Below are 15,606 nucleotides of genomic sequence, written 5' to 3' on the forward strand. Positions count from 1 at the left end.
TTATCTCCACATTGCAGATTCTCATAGCTGTAGACGTTGTGGCCCCCAAACAAAGCTGAATGTTGGGAGATCCAGGACAGATAACGCATTCCATTGTGCAGCGCATAATTGAGCTATGGAACTCACTGTCACTGGAAGCAGAAATGGCAACCAACATAAAATCATGGAATTGCAGAGTTGGAAGATACCACAAGGGTGACCTAGTCCAGATCTCTGCAATGCAGGAATCATTTGCCCAATGTGGTGCTCAAGACAGTGACCCTTAGATTAAGACTATCGTGCTCCACCCACCGAGCTGTGGACAAGACAAGGGGACAAATTCATAGAATCATAGAGTTGGAAGAGACCACAAGGGCCATCCAGTCCAACCCCCGCCAAGCAGGAAACACCACCAAAGTATTCCTGAGAGATGATTGTCAAGCCTCCGCTTAAAGACCTCCAAAGAAGGAGACTCCACCACACTCCTTGGCAGCAAATTCCACTGTCAAACAGCTCTTACTGTCAGGAGGTTCTTCCTAATGTTTAGGTGGAATCTTCTTTCTTGTAGTTTGAATCCATTGCTCCATGTCTGCTTCTCTGGGCAGAAACCCCACTCAATGCAATGAGGTTTATTTCTGACAAAGCGTGGAGATGGTGAGGCTGTATATGCAGAGGGCATTTGAAGCTGACATGCTGTTCAATTTCTTTTTTATTTTCTTCCCATCTGAGCTATCCTGCCTGACCTGGGGGGAGATGTACATTTTTAGACCTCTATTAATCCAACGATGCATGCATTTTTACAGCTGCATAAGGTCTTGTGGACAAGATGGACAAGATGGTTGGACAGTGTTCTCGAAGCTACGAACATGAGTTTGACCAAACTGCGGGAGGCAGTGCAAGACAGGAGTGCCTGGCGTGCTATGGTCCATGGGGTCACGAAGAGTCAGACACGACTAAACGACTAAACAACAACAACAAAGGTCTTGTGGGGAGAGGAAGGTTTCGTGGGATCACAGAGTTGGCGAGGGGCCCTGAGGGTCATCTAGTCCCACCCCCTGCAGTGCACCCCCTGCAGTGCAGGAAACTTTTGCCCAACGTGGGGCTCAAACTCAAACTGAAAAGAAAAACAAGATTGAAGGTGAGGAAAAGATTATTTATTGGGACTGTTAAAAGTGTGACTGTCTCTTTAAGAAAAAGTAAGCTGCAGAGGGAATTATGGGGCAAGTAAGGGAAATGAATCCTCTCAAAGGTCCCCCTGAAAAACTGCCCAAGGTAAATGTTTTTTATGTCAGTCACTCTGGTCTGGGCAGAAACTCCCAACTGGGCCTGAGAGGCAGATTAGTGGGTAGACAACGCAGAAACTCTTCAAGAAGCTCTTTATTCGGAAGCCACAACAGAACTGAACTGCATTGCCGAGCTGGCCTGCTTTTATAGAGGCTGGCTCAAACAATGTATCAAACATAATTCAAAATTCCCTCCTAAAGTTCCCTCCTAAAACAACTGTCAAGGACCTGAGGACCTGAGGGAAAACTATATACACTAATACATAACAATGTCTGTCACTCTGGTCTGGGCAGAAACTCCCAACTGGGCCTGAGAGGCAGATTTAGTCTCCTCAGGAGATACTGAGGGGGATTTTCTTTCCCCACAGACAAAAGAAAGGGAGGAGGGTCTCTCCTAAGAATGAGGCTCCTGAGAACGTGTAGAGTTCGGCTCCTGAATTGGCGTCAGAAAAAGACACACGTCCCCCTTCATAGTCCAGAGTCACCCAGATCCTCCTGGGCTCCTCACTCAGGGACAGAGGAGAGTAATTAGGGAAGGTGAAGGCCCAGTACTTCCCTCTCCACTTCCCCACAGCCCAGATCCCCTCCTCAGGGCTTAAGGGGAAGAAGCCCTTTCTCCTCACAGACTTCCTGGCAACCCCCACATCCCACTCTTCCCCACTTCCCACAGTGACTTTCCAGAAATGTCTGCCTGCTGTGAATCCCTCACGTCCCAACACACGAGGTTCCTCATTGAATCTCTCAGGATTATCAGGCAGGAATTGAGGTTTGTCTCCCCTTCTCAGGCTTTTCCGATCCTTGGACAGGATGAGGCAAGGATGGGCAGTGTCTGGATCCAGAGTGACATTTGCTGTTGGGGAGAAAAGAGGGGAAGAGAAGATTAGGTGGAGTCAGCTGAGAGAGAGAGAGACGGACATCCTTATACAAAAAGCACACCCCAAAAAACCAGATTTCCTTTGAGATCAATGGGATTTCTTTGCATCGCATGCAATACTGAGACTCCTCCTTGCAGACTTTGATCAGAATAAATCCATTCATTTTATAAGAGGGAAAAACCACCCAGGAAACCTTTTACTCATCTCTTCTGTGTTAGTGAAGGAGGAAGAAAGGAGAATTGGAGGAGGCAGGAGGGGAGAGAAGCTGCCCCCCTCTGACATTGGGGTGGGAGAGGAGGACCCTGTAATAATAATAATACAGTGGTACCTCGGTTTATGAACACAATTGGTTCCGGAAGTCTGTTCATAAACTGAAGCGAACTTTCCCATTGAAAGTAATGGAAAGTGGATTAATCCGTTCCAGGCAGTCCGCGGAGTAACCGTTCATAAACTGAAGCGAACTTTTCCATTGAAAGTAATGGAAAGTGGATTAATCCGTTCCAGACGGGTCCGCGAAGTACTTAAACTGAAGCGTTCATAAACTGAAACATGGGTGTAATTGGTTCCGGAAGTCTGTTCATAAACTGAAGCGTTCATAAACTGAAGCGAACTTTCCCATTAAAAGTAATGGAAAGTGAATTAATCCGTTCCAGATGGGTCCGCGGCGTTCATAAACCGAAAATTCATAAACCGAGGTGTTCATAAACCGAGGTTCCACTGTAATAATAATAATAATATAATTACATTTGCATACTGCCCTTCATCTATAAGTCTCATGGTGGTTCACAGCATAAAAAGACAACACAAAACCACATATACCCTGTTTCTCATATTTTAAGACATACCCATAAAATAAGACATAGCAGGATTTTTAAGCATTCAAGGAAAATAAGCCATACCCCGAAAATAAGACATAGTGATAGGCGCAGCAGCAATGCCGGCCGCGGCAGGAGGAGGAGGAAAAAAATAAGACATCCCTTGAAAATAAGCCATAGTGTGTTTTTTTGAGGAAAAAATAAATATAAGACGTGTCTTATAATATGAGAAACACGGTAGGAGTCCCCTCACTTTCGTGGGGGTCACGTTCTGGGCCCTCGTGCCCACAAGTGAAAACCGTGTTAAGAGGGGAGCCTGTTTATTCCTGCTCTCCATCTCTCTCACCCACTTGGTCTCTCCTTGCCTTCCTACCATCTTGAGAATTTTACAAAGGATGGCTTATTCCATGCTTCTCTTTTGGATTGAATATATACCATAAGTCTAGTTCGCTTCCTGGGGGAAGGGGGGATAACTCAAAAAGTTACCAGTTTGGGGCTGAGACAGTCATGATAGGCAAGTGTAGGGCTGCCATGTTTTGAAGAGCAAGAAAGAGGACACATTTGCCAACTTCTACTTTTAACCATGAATCACTATGACAACTTTTATTTTAAATACCCCTACTATATGTAGGCTATAAAAGGTGTGATATATTGCTAGTAGCAATGCTCTTAACTTTCAACAACAAAATAATAATAATAATAATACATGTTGTTCCCTTGCTTGCCACATGAAAGTTTTTGGGCTCATGTTCACATGTTCATGTGCACAGAACAATTTATTAAACTGTTTAACATCTGCATATGCCCTCTCCTTAAGGGCAGGGTTAACTCTTGCCTTCCCAGACTCCTTCTCCAAGATCTCGTAGCTGAGCCAGCGTCCTTTTAGTTCAGCCACAAGAGAAGGGATTTTGCTAGCTTAAGATGCGCCTCTGTTGTGATTCTCTGCTGCAGACTAGCTAAGCAAGGTGCCTTAGATCTGAGTTTAATACAGTAGAAAAAATTTCAAGGGGCATTATACCAAAAAATTGGGGCATTATACCAAATTTTAAAAATCTGTCTGGGCAGAAATTTTAATCATAAAAATAGAGGACGTGGCAGAGAAAAAGAAGGCATATGGAAACCAGACCTGGAAAAGGTCACATGGAAAAGCGACCCAACTTTCTCTAGGCAGGAATAAAACTCTTCCCTCCTCCATCTGATCCTTCTGGGTAATTTATTTACCCCCCTCCTTCTGCACTTTCAAGTCCACCCTCTCTGCCTTTGTGGTACAAACAGCAGGGCTAGAGTCAAGCTGTGGGTGGTTCTCAACTGTACAGGAGAGACTCTTGCGCCCCCCCATGAAACACTAGTCCCCCCCCCTCCTGTGAATTGGAGTATCCATGTGAAAGTTACCTCTCTGGAGATTTCTGAATGACTGAACATCTGAGGAAGCAAAAAGAGAGGCTTAATGGTCTACACTGCAATAGCTCAAAGAAAATCTATTTACAAAACATCTGTTGTTTCCTTATTTCAAGCAAAAGATTAAATCATAGAAAAAATAATTGCAAAGACGACAACTGTAGGCCTAAGGAATTAAAAGAAGGAATGTGTTTAGCTGTGATTCCTGCATTGCAGGGGGTGGACTAGATGATCCTTGGGATCCTTTCAAACTCAACTATTCCATGGGGAAATCAGAAAGGGTAAACCATACTAGAAGATGGCAGAATACAATCATTCAAAATTCACAAATGAAATGGTGATCTGTACTGGAGGGCTGGAGGAAGGTTAACATCTGCCCCAAGTAAACTGGTGGGAAAAAAGCTGTTCAAACTGAAATTTCCAAGCATGCTGACAAACCAAATTGCAGAGGAAGAATTGCCAGAGCTGGAATGGGGTTGATCTCATGAGAACTGTGGGAACTCTCAGGAGATTGGGATGGCTGAAGCATGAGAAATGGCTGGTGAGCTTGAAAGTCCGAGGAAGAGGGGGCTCAGGCCTTGGCTGTGCTGCTGGGAGACCAGTCTGGGCAGGAGGTGGAGGAGGGACTGGGTGCTTGTGGGCGCCCTTTAAAACACACTTCACCAGGGGGAAATCCAAGCAAATCTCGAGAAGCCTCAAAAGACCCTCTCCAGATTGTGTGGAGGGAAAACAAAATGCAAGAGAGGTTCCCTATACATGAGAACTCGAAAAGGGGGACATTGGACTGACCCAGCAGGATTCTCCTTAAGGGCTTTTGTAAGAAAACAAAATCTATAAAACTGAGGGGGAAACCAGGATAATAGTCTATGGGCAGGAATGGAACTCAGACTGGTGTGCAGGTTCTTCGCAGGGACAAGCTCTTCCCCCAAACAAAGTCTTCAAACCCTCTCCCAGTTCATTCATGGGACAGACAAAGAACCCAAACACCACTAGAGGACTGTTACCCACAGTTACGCCATTGATGGGGGTCCTAAATTCTGCAGAACAGCCGGTTCTACACACATGAAATATCAGCCCCCATCCCTCCTGTGAAATTGTTGCTCCCCTGGAAATTTACCTTTCTGAATCTGTTTTCTGCATAAAAGAGCATCTGAGGAAGCAAAAAAGATATAAAGTGTAAGGGCAACACTCTTCCACCTGAAATAAATCTCCATACAAAAGTAACATGTTTTGGCTCCCGAACGTCAAAAACCTAGAAGTAAATGCTGCAAGAGTCGCGCCTCAGAAATTGACCGTTTTGTAAGTTGAACGTCCTTCCGGAGCGGATTATGTTCGACTTCCAAGGTTTGGCTGTACAAGTATTAAATAGTATAGTGGAACCTCAGAAGCCGACCGCCTTTGAACTCGAATGTTTTGGCTCCCGAATGAAAGAAAAATAGAAGTGATTGTTTTTCGGAAGCCGAACCTCCAGCACGGCTTCTGCAGCTTCCGATTCGCTGCAAGAAGCTTCTTCAGTCAATTGTAAGTCACGCCTTGGTTCCTGAACCATTTCGGAGCCAAAAGGACTCATGGAGCAGATTAAATACAAGAACCGAGATACGACAGTAGAAAAAATGATTAAAACCAATAAAATCATAGGCAGAATCAATGAAAATAACTAAAGCTTTAAAACTCAGCAATCATACAGCAAGCGTACAAATAGCACAATAAAAATATTCAGCATGAATCCTGATGGTCTCTGAACTTTGTCACAGAAACTGGGCTCTACATTCTTGGACTGGAAGGGAGGCAGAGCTATAGGAATCCTGTAAAAGGATAAAGAGGGAAGATGGAGGCAGCCTTAACATCTTCCCCAAGTAAAGTGGTGGGGTAAATTATTTAAGCAAAACTTGTGAAACGTAACAGTCCGGTCTTGGCAGAGCTGTCATGCAAAGGGAAGTCCTTCCTCATGAACCTTTTAAAAATCTTTCAGATTTTTAACAAGCATAATTGTGTCCTAAAGGGTTCATGTGCTCTTGCTTCTCAATGGGGGAACTCTCAGGAAATTATTATGCTTGAAGCCCTAGATGTGGAAGCTGCAGGGGGAACGTCTGAGGAGGAGACGGCTCAGGCCTTGGCTCCACTGCTAAGAAACAAGCCTGAACAGGAGGCAGAGGGGGAACTGGGGGCTTCTTAATGTCCTTTGACTCCATTCAGAGCAGGAGAAGCTCCAAAAGGACAACCCCAGATTGTGTAGACGGGGAACCAAAAGGAAAATGAAGTTCCATAGAATTGTAAACAGGTGCTCATGGGAGGAAAAAATCCCATTCTTCATTACCTTTCAATATTTTCATTGTATCCTCCACAAGGTGATTTAAATCACAGGATTCCAAGGCCCTGTTCCTCAGCTCTGGAGGGAAAGCCATTGGCTTCTCTGGATTCTCTCTTTTCTCATACCTGGTGAAAAGAAAAGCAATGTCAGCCCATTCAAATCCACAATTCCTGGCACAGGAAAAGAAAGAAAATGAAGAAGAGCCCTGTTTTCCTGGGATTCAAACAGCCTCCTTTAGTGCAATAATGGAGGGGGAGGGCGGGGGCAAGGTCGGATGGGACCCAAGGATTGACCGCTATCTACCAAAACCTCCGGGGATCTATCAGTAGATTGCAATTAGCCTGTTGGACATCCCCGGCCTACAGGGACAGGCAGGCAGTGAGTGGGGAGATTCTCCTTACTACGGACTCTTCAGCCAGACCCCCAGGGGCCAAAACAGCAACCCCAGGCCTCTGAGTCTCCCCACTGATGTCTATTAAAGAAGTAGCAGAATCATATGGTATCAAAGGGCAGGAATTGTCTGAGGGTGAGGACAGCACAGCACACATTTTCTTTCTCTAGATGTCCCCAGAGAAGGTGTGAGGAAGATAAAGGGATTCACTTTTCTTGGAAAACGTGAAATGTTCCTCAAATCATCTACTCTGAACCTGAGTGACACCTTAAACTTAAATACTGCAGCCGGAATATGGTCAGGAATACAGCCAATTCCTTTGTGAGAAATCACCCCCTCCCAAGGGGCTCTATGGGGCAGGTGTTTGCTTGAGATAAGATGGGGTGGCCGGCAGAGTGTTTGTTGTAAGAGTGACTAAACTGGTCAGTCGAGAAGGAAACAACTAAGGCAATAATTGCTCCTAGGAAAGGAGCTTTGCCTTGTTCTGTGTGCCAGTAAAACAGCCTTCTCTTAGCAACACTTGAGTAAACTCAAAATATTTGTTTCTGGAGCTTGGGGATCTCTTGCTTTGATACATTAAATAGCCTTTGCTCTAGAATCAGATGTTTCTAAAAGATGAGACAGATCTTCCACAGGTGTGCAACCACATCAAATGATTAATCAAAAGGACATTCAGGCCAATACAAAACAAATTATAATCTGTATAATTGTGTATAATTACAAAAGAAAACCAAACCTCACCAAGGAAATGGCGCCAATTCATTGGGGAGAATTGGGGGGGGGGGTACAAATTCCAAAGAGGGGAATTTTCCCTGTGAGATGCTGCAGGGAGTGAGTCCCACAGTCTCTCCCCTGCAGCCCCTGTTTGAGGGCCATGTTTGAGGTTCTTGCATCCCGGCCTCATGGAGTGATGCTAATGGAAATGAGCCAGATCCACTTACCTCTGCAAGGTGCTTCTCACATCCTAAAGGGTAAAAGAGAAAGGAATTCACTGCACACCACAGGCCACACTAGGAAGACCCCCTCAGACCTTGACCCTCGGATGTCAGTCTGTCTGGCACATGCCATTGTGGGTAGGGATGACTGAATCTGCCAGTTTTGGTTTCTCACAACTTTTATTTTTCCAGTCTGAGATTATTAATTTTTCCGATATCAATTTCTCCACATTTCCACATCTGTTTGCAATTATTTTTTAGAAATCCTTATGAAAATCCACCAGCATTTTAGGGAAATTTCACATTTGTGGGTTCAAGAGAAGATTCCACCCCATCTCTTGTCTTAGATTATAATTTATTAACTTTACCCCTGTTGGCATTGTGCAATTGAGACATAAGTTAGCCTACAGGATAATCCTACCAAGGAACTGTCCCAAATTGTCTTCCTCAGAAGTCCCCACATTTTAAATTTTATTTTCCAACTGGAAAGAAAAAAGCACCTGCAGAATAAAATGCCTCCAAAGGGGTAAAAAAACAGCTCAGGGTTTCTTTGGCCTCAACCACAGTTCTGCTTTTCCTGTTCCCAGAAAACACGGGTCCAAGTGGTTTTGCCTTTGCCCTGCCGCTATCCCTCAGGAAAAACCTGCTCCTTAGTGCAACATCAAAGCAAACGTCAATCTGGAGAAAACCTAGCTGAGGTTTGCTCTCATTGAACAGTAAACAGCGGGCTTTCCTGGAGAAAAGGGGTGGGACAAGCAGCAGTCTGGATGAGTCCCTCTGTCTTGCTCTTTTGTGACTGTGACTGAGCACCATTTTGGGTCGATCTGTATCCATGGGGAATCGGATCAACCCAGAAGTTGTGGAGGGAACTGGAAGAGAAGCTTGGTCAAGAGACTGGCTCATGTCGGAAGGAGGCCTGGATGCATCCTTGGTGAAGCCTCTCACAGGGCAGGAAGGCAGCATTGCCCAGTGGGAAGGCATTCAGAGACAAAACATCAGCAAAGAGCAGAAAATCACCTCCCGTTCCATCAAGGACACAGAAGAATCTCTAGTCTGCATTAAGGTGAGTTACCATATTTTTCACTGCATAAGACGCACTTTTCTCCTTCTAAACAGTAAGAGGAAATTTATGTGCATCTTATGGAGCTAATGTGTTCTCCCTGGAGCCAAATTGCCCAGGGGTGAAAGGCAGATCCTGCTTTTTTTTAAAAAAGGGGGGAAATAAGAGCTAAAGGCTAACAAGAGGGAAAGAGTGTTGAAAGGACCCGCTCAGCAGCTGATTGCAAGAGATTGGGGAGGGAGATAAGGGAGCTAGCTCCCTTCCCAGCCCCACCCAGGCCTCAATTGTTGTCTACAAAGAGAGGCTGCTTGTTTCCCCAGCGACATGTGACTGGCTGATTAGATTATGTCACAGGTGCCTGGTGTAGGCTACTTCAGAGTAACGACTCTACACAGCTCTGCATTTTATCCTTTTATTGGTGCTGTGTATTTACAGTGCTAATCAACAGTGCTATTTACAGGTAGTTAATATATGTTGTTAGTCTCCCACAGAACCTCCGAATGGCGGTTCGCGCGTTTTCCTCCAGCATAATAATCTCAGCATACTGAATCTCCTCCCCCGGCACTTCCTGCGCAATTCCGGCGTCGGTGGGATCGGCCTCTTTCCCACCGTCTCCCTGCTCCCTTGTTCCCTTCCCCGGCGGTGCCTTGGCTCCGCTAGGGTACTCATGCTCTTGTCTCCACTTCCTGACTCACCACTCGAAGTCTCCCCCTCCCCGCTGGGGGAGGAGCTAGTATTCAAGATGGGAGGGGGCTGTCGGTAACTCTTCTCCCTCACAGATTATCTGTCTGGAAACTGTAGAAATGGGTCCCTGTCCTTTCCTAGAGAAGCTGCAGAACTGTGAGTTGTACCCCATAAAAACAGGATTTTTTCCCTTTACAAGGTAAGCTCAACAACTTTGAGCTGATCTTCAAAAATGGAGCTTTCCCCCTTTTCAAAAAAGATGCACAACTGTGAGCTGACACCCCTCCCCAAAAACGGGGCTTTTCCCATTTGCAAAATAGCTTCCCAACTTTGAGCTGATCCTCAAAAAAATGGAGCTTTCCCCCTTTGCAAAAGAAGCTTCCTCAAATATTTAATGGGGGGGGGGGGCAAAGGCACCTAGGCCTCCAGGAGTTGGCTGCTATGCCTAGGACAAAATATTTTTTCTTGTTTTCCTACTCTAAAAACTAGGTGCGTGACATGGTCAGGTGCGTCCTATGGAGCGAAAAATACAGTAAGCATCCCAGGTCTATTGGGTGTTCCTGTCCATTACAAACATGACTAGATGCTCCATCAACTGAGCCCCTGCACTCCTTGCATACATGAAAGGGGCACAGAAAGGATGGGAGGCAGCCACTTATTGGAGCCTTGGGCTGTTCCTGCCACCGTCTTACCTGCAGGAGTTCAGTCGCTGGCTGCTGACGCTTCTCCTCCATTTCCTGGATGATCCTCTCAAGGGAGGAGAGTTTCCTGGAGAGTCTGGCCAGCTGCTCATCCCTTCTCCCTGCAATCTCCTTCTCCACCTCTTCCATATGATTCAGGAGACGTTTCTCTTGTTCTTCCAGGAACTGGCGCAGTTCTCTGAACTTCTCCACAGTCTTCAGCCTCTCCATTTCTGTTAATTTCTGCAAGAAAAGAGGAGGTCTGAGTGTGGAAGATGGTCAGCTTTCAAAACATCAGGAACAGAATACTGAGAATTCCACATAGACATGAAACCTCCAGTGGCTAAGGAAGAAAACATTTATTTTGAGGGGATAATTGCCATTTCTGTTGACTTCTATTTTGCAGAGGGCTAGTGCCTGAAGCAAGGAGCTTCCCCCCCCCCCTAGCCATAGATGTTCCCTGCATGTTTTGGGGCATGGCATAACCAGAGTTCATAGCTGTTCAGAGAACATCCATGGACTTAAAACACCCCCTGGTTTGATTGGGGCCATTTAGGTGTGGGAAGGCAACAGAAACAGAGGAGGAGGAGGAGAAAGTGCAGAGTTTATCCCCATAGCTCCCTGAATATCCTAAAGATGAACAATAGCTCACATTTAGAAAGACAACTCTTTAGTAATATTTATGGTAAATCAGGATTTGAATTGAACTGCTTCCACCCTCTCAGCTCACAATTCCTCAGACTTCTCCTTGACGTCTATTCACGTAATAAACAACAAATGGGAAATACATTGTTACCCCAGGTTACAAACGCTTCAGGTTACAAACACATCAGGTTACAAACACTTCAGGTTACAAACTCTGCTAACCTGGAAGAGTTACCTCAAGTTGAGAAATTTGCCCCAGGATGAGAATGGAAATCGTGTGCCGGCGGCGCAGCGACAGCAAGAGGCCACATTAGCGAAACACGCCTCTAGTTTTTATTAATTATTATTATTATTGTTAAAGGTTTTCTTGGTTTACAAAGATATGTGCAAAGTCTTGCATAACATTTTTACAAATCAGTTTCATTTGTTGAGACATTTGGAATAAAGGGGGAAGAGAGGTAGATGGGGGGAGGGGGGTGGGGGGTGGGGTCGGGTGACAATGTTTCTATTTTGGTTAATATATGTGGGTTTTTTGTCAGCGAGCACGCCTCTAGTCAAATTCATAAGTAAAGGTACCACTGTAAACTCAAATTAGCTGCATCCAAAGGTGATGGATGCAGCTAATTTGAAGGGACCCAGGTGGTGCTGTGGGTTAAACCACAGAGTCTAGGGCTTGCTGATCAGAAGGTTGGCGGTTCAAATCCCTGCAATGGGGTGAGCTCCCGTTGCTCGGTCCCAGCTCCTGCCCACCTAGCAGTTCAAAAGCACATAAAAGTGCAAGTAGATAAATAGGGACCGCTCCGGCGGGAAGGTAAACGGCGTTTCCGTGCGCTGCTCTGGTTCGCCAGAAGCAGCTTTGTCATGCTGGTCACATGACCCGGAAGCTGTCTGCGGACAAACGCCGGCTCCCTCGGCCTATAGAGCGAGATGAGCGCCGCAACCCCAGAGTTGGACATGACTGGACCTGATGGTCAGGGGCCCCTTTACCTTTACCAAAGGTGAATTACCTTGTTATTGCTGAAAAAATATGGAGACCAAAACAGAACAATCCTTTGAAATTCACACCTCTGAATTGTTCAAGGTTGACCCAGCCAGGTAATGTTCACAAAAAATGTATTTATGAGGGTAAAGTACATATAAAAATATTTATACAAGGAAGTAGCCACCCTAACATCTGATTCATTTTCAGCATAATAAATGAATAAACACACTGATATGTAAAAAGGAGAAATGGGGAGAAGCTGAAATGGGCAGTTTTCCCCATCCCTCCTCAGTCCTGACTCGATTCTTCAAGTGCTTGTTCCCTCACTACGGTAGTAACAATAGTGACACTTACAAGGAGGTCTTTACTTTCCTTGTCCAGGTTTGCTTGATAGGCCAGAAATTCCTCTCTCTCTTTCCTCAGAATCTCCAGGTGGTGACAGATCTCTCTCTAAAGAGAAAAAGAAAAACTCAGGTTTGATTGAGACACACAGAGAGATGAATATTACACTGGCTTCATGGGCTCGGTGGCCTTACAATAATAGCAATGTTGTTTACTGGAGGAAATAAAAAGTCTAGAGGTTTTCAACCTTTTTGGGTCCATGACTCCCTCAACCAACTACCTTCTTTCTGTGGCACCCCTGTAGCGCTCAGGATCCCAGTTAGGTCCCCCCTTGCTTGCAGAGCTGGCAGCCTCTCACCCTTTCTCGAACACTCTCCCTTGTGGAGTGCTCTCTCAGCCTCCTCTCCTCTCCCTTCTCCTTAGCCTTCCTCCTCTTGGTCTCTGAGCTGCCCCAAAGAGAGGTGCCTCCTCACGCTGCCCCACAGGGGCCTGGGATTTGTCTGTCCATTCCCAACAGCAAGGGCCCCTTCACCAGTTTCCTTGCTTACTCCGAGGCCACCTCAGTTCCTGGCAGCCAACACCCCCTGGCCAGCCCCAGAGGCACCATTCGCCAGCGGAGGTTGTAGCCAGGGCTGCTGTGCAAGCCTTTGGGAGGCAGAGATGGCATCCAAGGAGGGAAGGAAGGAAAAAAAGAACGAAAGAGGGACAGAGGCCAGTGTTGCCAGAGGCACCCCTGAGCATCACTCAAGGCACCCTAAGGTGCCACAGCACACTGGTTGAAAACCACTGCAGAACTGGGATGGGAAAGTTTTCTAGTGCAGCAAACTAGTCTGAAGAAGAGCAAAGGGAGCCCGATGTCTCATCTTGAGGTCCCAGAGAGGCATGGGAAGAGGAGGAGGAAGAAGGGGTGAGGCAGGATCCAACCTGGGATGTATCAGTCTAGCATCAAAGAGATAGTGAGGTCAGCCCAAGAGGCTAGAGAGACAGGAATAGAGCAGCGCTTCTCAAAACGTCACCCATTCCAAGCCCCTCTTCTGCAAGCCTAGGGCTTTTCCACCCTTCCTCTTGACCCAGCTGCTTTGCCACTTAATTGGGTCAGATGGCGATTCAGGTTTTCTGCTACTTGTCAGTTATTTTCTCTGAAGTAGTCAGAGCCCACGTGTGCTTGTGCCACCAGGGGAGATTTAAGTGCTGCAGCTTCTTCCATTTCTGGGCCAAATTAATTCTTGCTGTGGCCAGAATCCACCTAAGTAGCTCCTTCAGTCAGAAGATTGCCAGCTTCATTTCATTATCATTACTGTTTTGTGCCATTATTCACATTGCATGGCACAAGAGTATTTTTGTGCTCTGGTCCATGGGGTCACGAAGAGTTGGACACGACTAAACAACAACAGTAGAACAAGTGCATTATTTTAAAAGGGATTAAAATGCATTTTAAAAAGTATTGTAGTGAAGTAGAAGAGAATGTTCTTTTTTATATACCGGTAATAGCACAGGTCCAATTCTGAGTTGTCATGGAAAAGTCACCTTTCCCCCTAGTTTCATTACACCTTATTACACAGGTCTCGCAGCACCCCCAGAATAAGCGTGCTCCCCACCAGTAGGTGCTTCCACCCCCACTCAAAAATCTGCTTCCAACAGATACTTTTTGGGGGGGATTCTGCACCTTCTGGTCAATTCCTGGTTAACAGTCCCCCCCTTGCTGCTCTGCTTTGCAGGGCATTAAGGAGGCATCCTGGTAGCCAAAAGAGACATGTACCTTACTTAGTTGTGTATGTGCAATTTACATTTGTACTGTTCTAAATATGTACAAAGCAACCTTGCTGGGAGATGTGGATGAGGTTAACCCTTTCTCTCCCTACCAAGCTCCCAGTTCAAATCTTTGAAGATGCTGCTAGTATTTCAATATCCCCTTGTCCCTCCCCCTGGCAGAGAGAAAGGCTTCAACTTCCTCCTCCCAGTTACAGGTAGGTAGCCGTATTGGTCTGACGAAGTCAAAACAAAATGGTATCTAAGGTGCTACCTGGAAGGATTCCCCCCCCTCCTCCCAGCCATCCCAGGAGCCCCCAGGCTTCCCCTTGGCTGCTTCTAACATAATAAACACAACCAATTAATGCCATGCTTACTTTGGACCTGAGAATTAAAAAGAAAACCTCCCAGGAAGAACCCACAGCTATTTCTCCCCCCTCAAGATCCAGGGATCTCCTACCTTGTATTCCTCGAAAGCCTCCTCCAGAGGAATCACCTCGTGGGGTTTGTGCTCCTTTGATTTGTCACAAACCACACAGATGGGGGCTTCGTCCTCCTTGCAAAAGAGTTTCAGGGGCTCCCGGTGTTTCTCGCAGACTCTCCCTTTTCCTCCTTCTCCCTTTCCCTCTTTGCACATTCTCCCTTTCCCCCCTCCTTCTTCTCTCCCCTCTTGAAGGCTGAGATTCTGGGCTATTTCTACCATATTAGCCAGTTGCCGATTGGGGATGAGGCTCCTTCTCTGAACTGTTTTTCTGCATTGAGGGCAGGAAGCCTCTGCCTCCGATTCCCCCCAGTACTGGATCAGGCAGGATCGGCAGAAGTTGTGCCCACACTCTGCGATGGTCACTGGATCCTTGAAATAATCCAGGCAGATGGAGCATGTGGCTTCATCACGGAGACGCTGGATGTGACCCCCAGCAGCAGCCATGGCTCCTTCCCGCTGAAGACCCGAATTAAGTTTCACTTTATCAGTTTTCAGCCACTGGGCGTTTCCTTTCCTGGAAATGACTCAGTGATCACGTGATCTTTTTTAAACCCCCCCCCCCGTCTTTATATTTCCTGAATGTTTTCTCAAGTAGCAGTGAATGCTTCTTGATTGCTTCCCATGCTTTTGATTACACACAAACACACATACCTAGTAAATTGTATTCCTACTGCAACATTTTCATTCATAGGCTTCCTTGTCATTTTTGAATTGGAGAACATCTGCCTCTGCCCTAAATGGACGGGAGTTCTGATTTAGCAAGTGTGAAGAAAACTCCTAAAAGTCTGGTTGCTAATTCTAACTTTATCCGTTTTTAGCATGCTGGCAAAGAATTTCAGATTGAAACAGACACTTTCAGCCTTGCCAAACTGGTGCCCTCTGTTTGCTTAAGACTCCTGCTCCCATCATCCCTAGCAAGGACACCCTCCCCCCCCCCCTGTGGTTGGGAAGAGCCCCTGCCTGAAGACCTTGCAGAGCCACTGCCAGTCAGTG

At 46.1% G+C, this 15,606-nt stretch overlaps 1 protein-coding gene across 4 annotated transcripts; it reads right to left on the bottom strand.

Annotated features, from left to right (window-relative positions):
- Positions 1 to 1,111: 1,111 nt before the first annotated feature.
- LOC118080203 (zinc finger protein RFP) lies at positions 1,112 to 15,122 on the bottom strand. 4 transcript variants are annotated; one of them, XM_060270889.2, is made up of 8 exons: positions 14,590 to 15,120; positions 12,393 to 12,488; positions 10,424 to 10,654; positions 7,994 to 8,016; positions 6,668 to 6,786; positions 5,468 to 5,500; positions 4,345 to 4,374; positions 1,112 to 2,112 (listed from the first exon to the last, which is right to left on the bottom strand). In XM_060270889.2, exons 1-8 carry the CDS (start codon positions 15,055 to 15,057, stop codon positions 1,595 to 1,597), a joined length of 1,518 nt encoding a protein of 505 aa, XP_060126872.2. In that variant the 5' UTR covers positions 15,058 to 15,120; the 3' UTR covers positions 1,112 to 1,594. The 4 variants fall into 4 exon arrangements, with proteins under 4 accessions (XP_060126872.2, XP_088520196.1, XP_088520197.1 ...); XM_088664070.1 differs by lacking the exon at positions 4,345 to 4,374 and having other exon boundaries at positions 14,590 to 15,122; XM_088664071.1 differs by lacking the exon at positions 5,468 to 5,500 and having other exon boundaries at positions 14,590 to 15,121.
- Between the last annotated feature and the right edge of the window lie 484 nt (positions 15,123 to 15,606).

Source organism: Zootoca vivipara, chromosome 2 (assembly GCF_965207765.1).
Source record: "Zootoca vivipara chromosome 2, rZooViv2.hap1.1, whole genome shotgun sequence".
Classification (NCBI taxonomy): domain Eukaryota; kingdom Metazoa; phylum Chordata; class Lepidosauria; order Squamata; family Lacertidae; genus Zootoca; species Zootoca vivipara.

Coding starts and splice junctions, on each gene's coding strand:
- LOC118080203 (XM_060270889.2), bottom strand. CDS start 15,057: ATGGCTGCTGCTGGGGGTCACATCCAGCGTCTCCGTGATGAAGCCACA. Junction 10,655..12,392: donor AGGAAAGTAAAGACCTCCTT/GTAAGTGTCACT, acceptor CTTTTCTTGCAG/AAATTAACAGAAATGGAGAG. Junction 2,113..4,344: donor ATTCAGAAATCTCCAGAGAG/GTAACTTTCACA, acceptor TCTCCCCAACAG/CAAATGTCACTCTGGATCCA.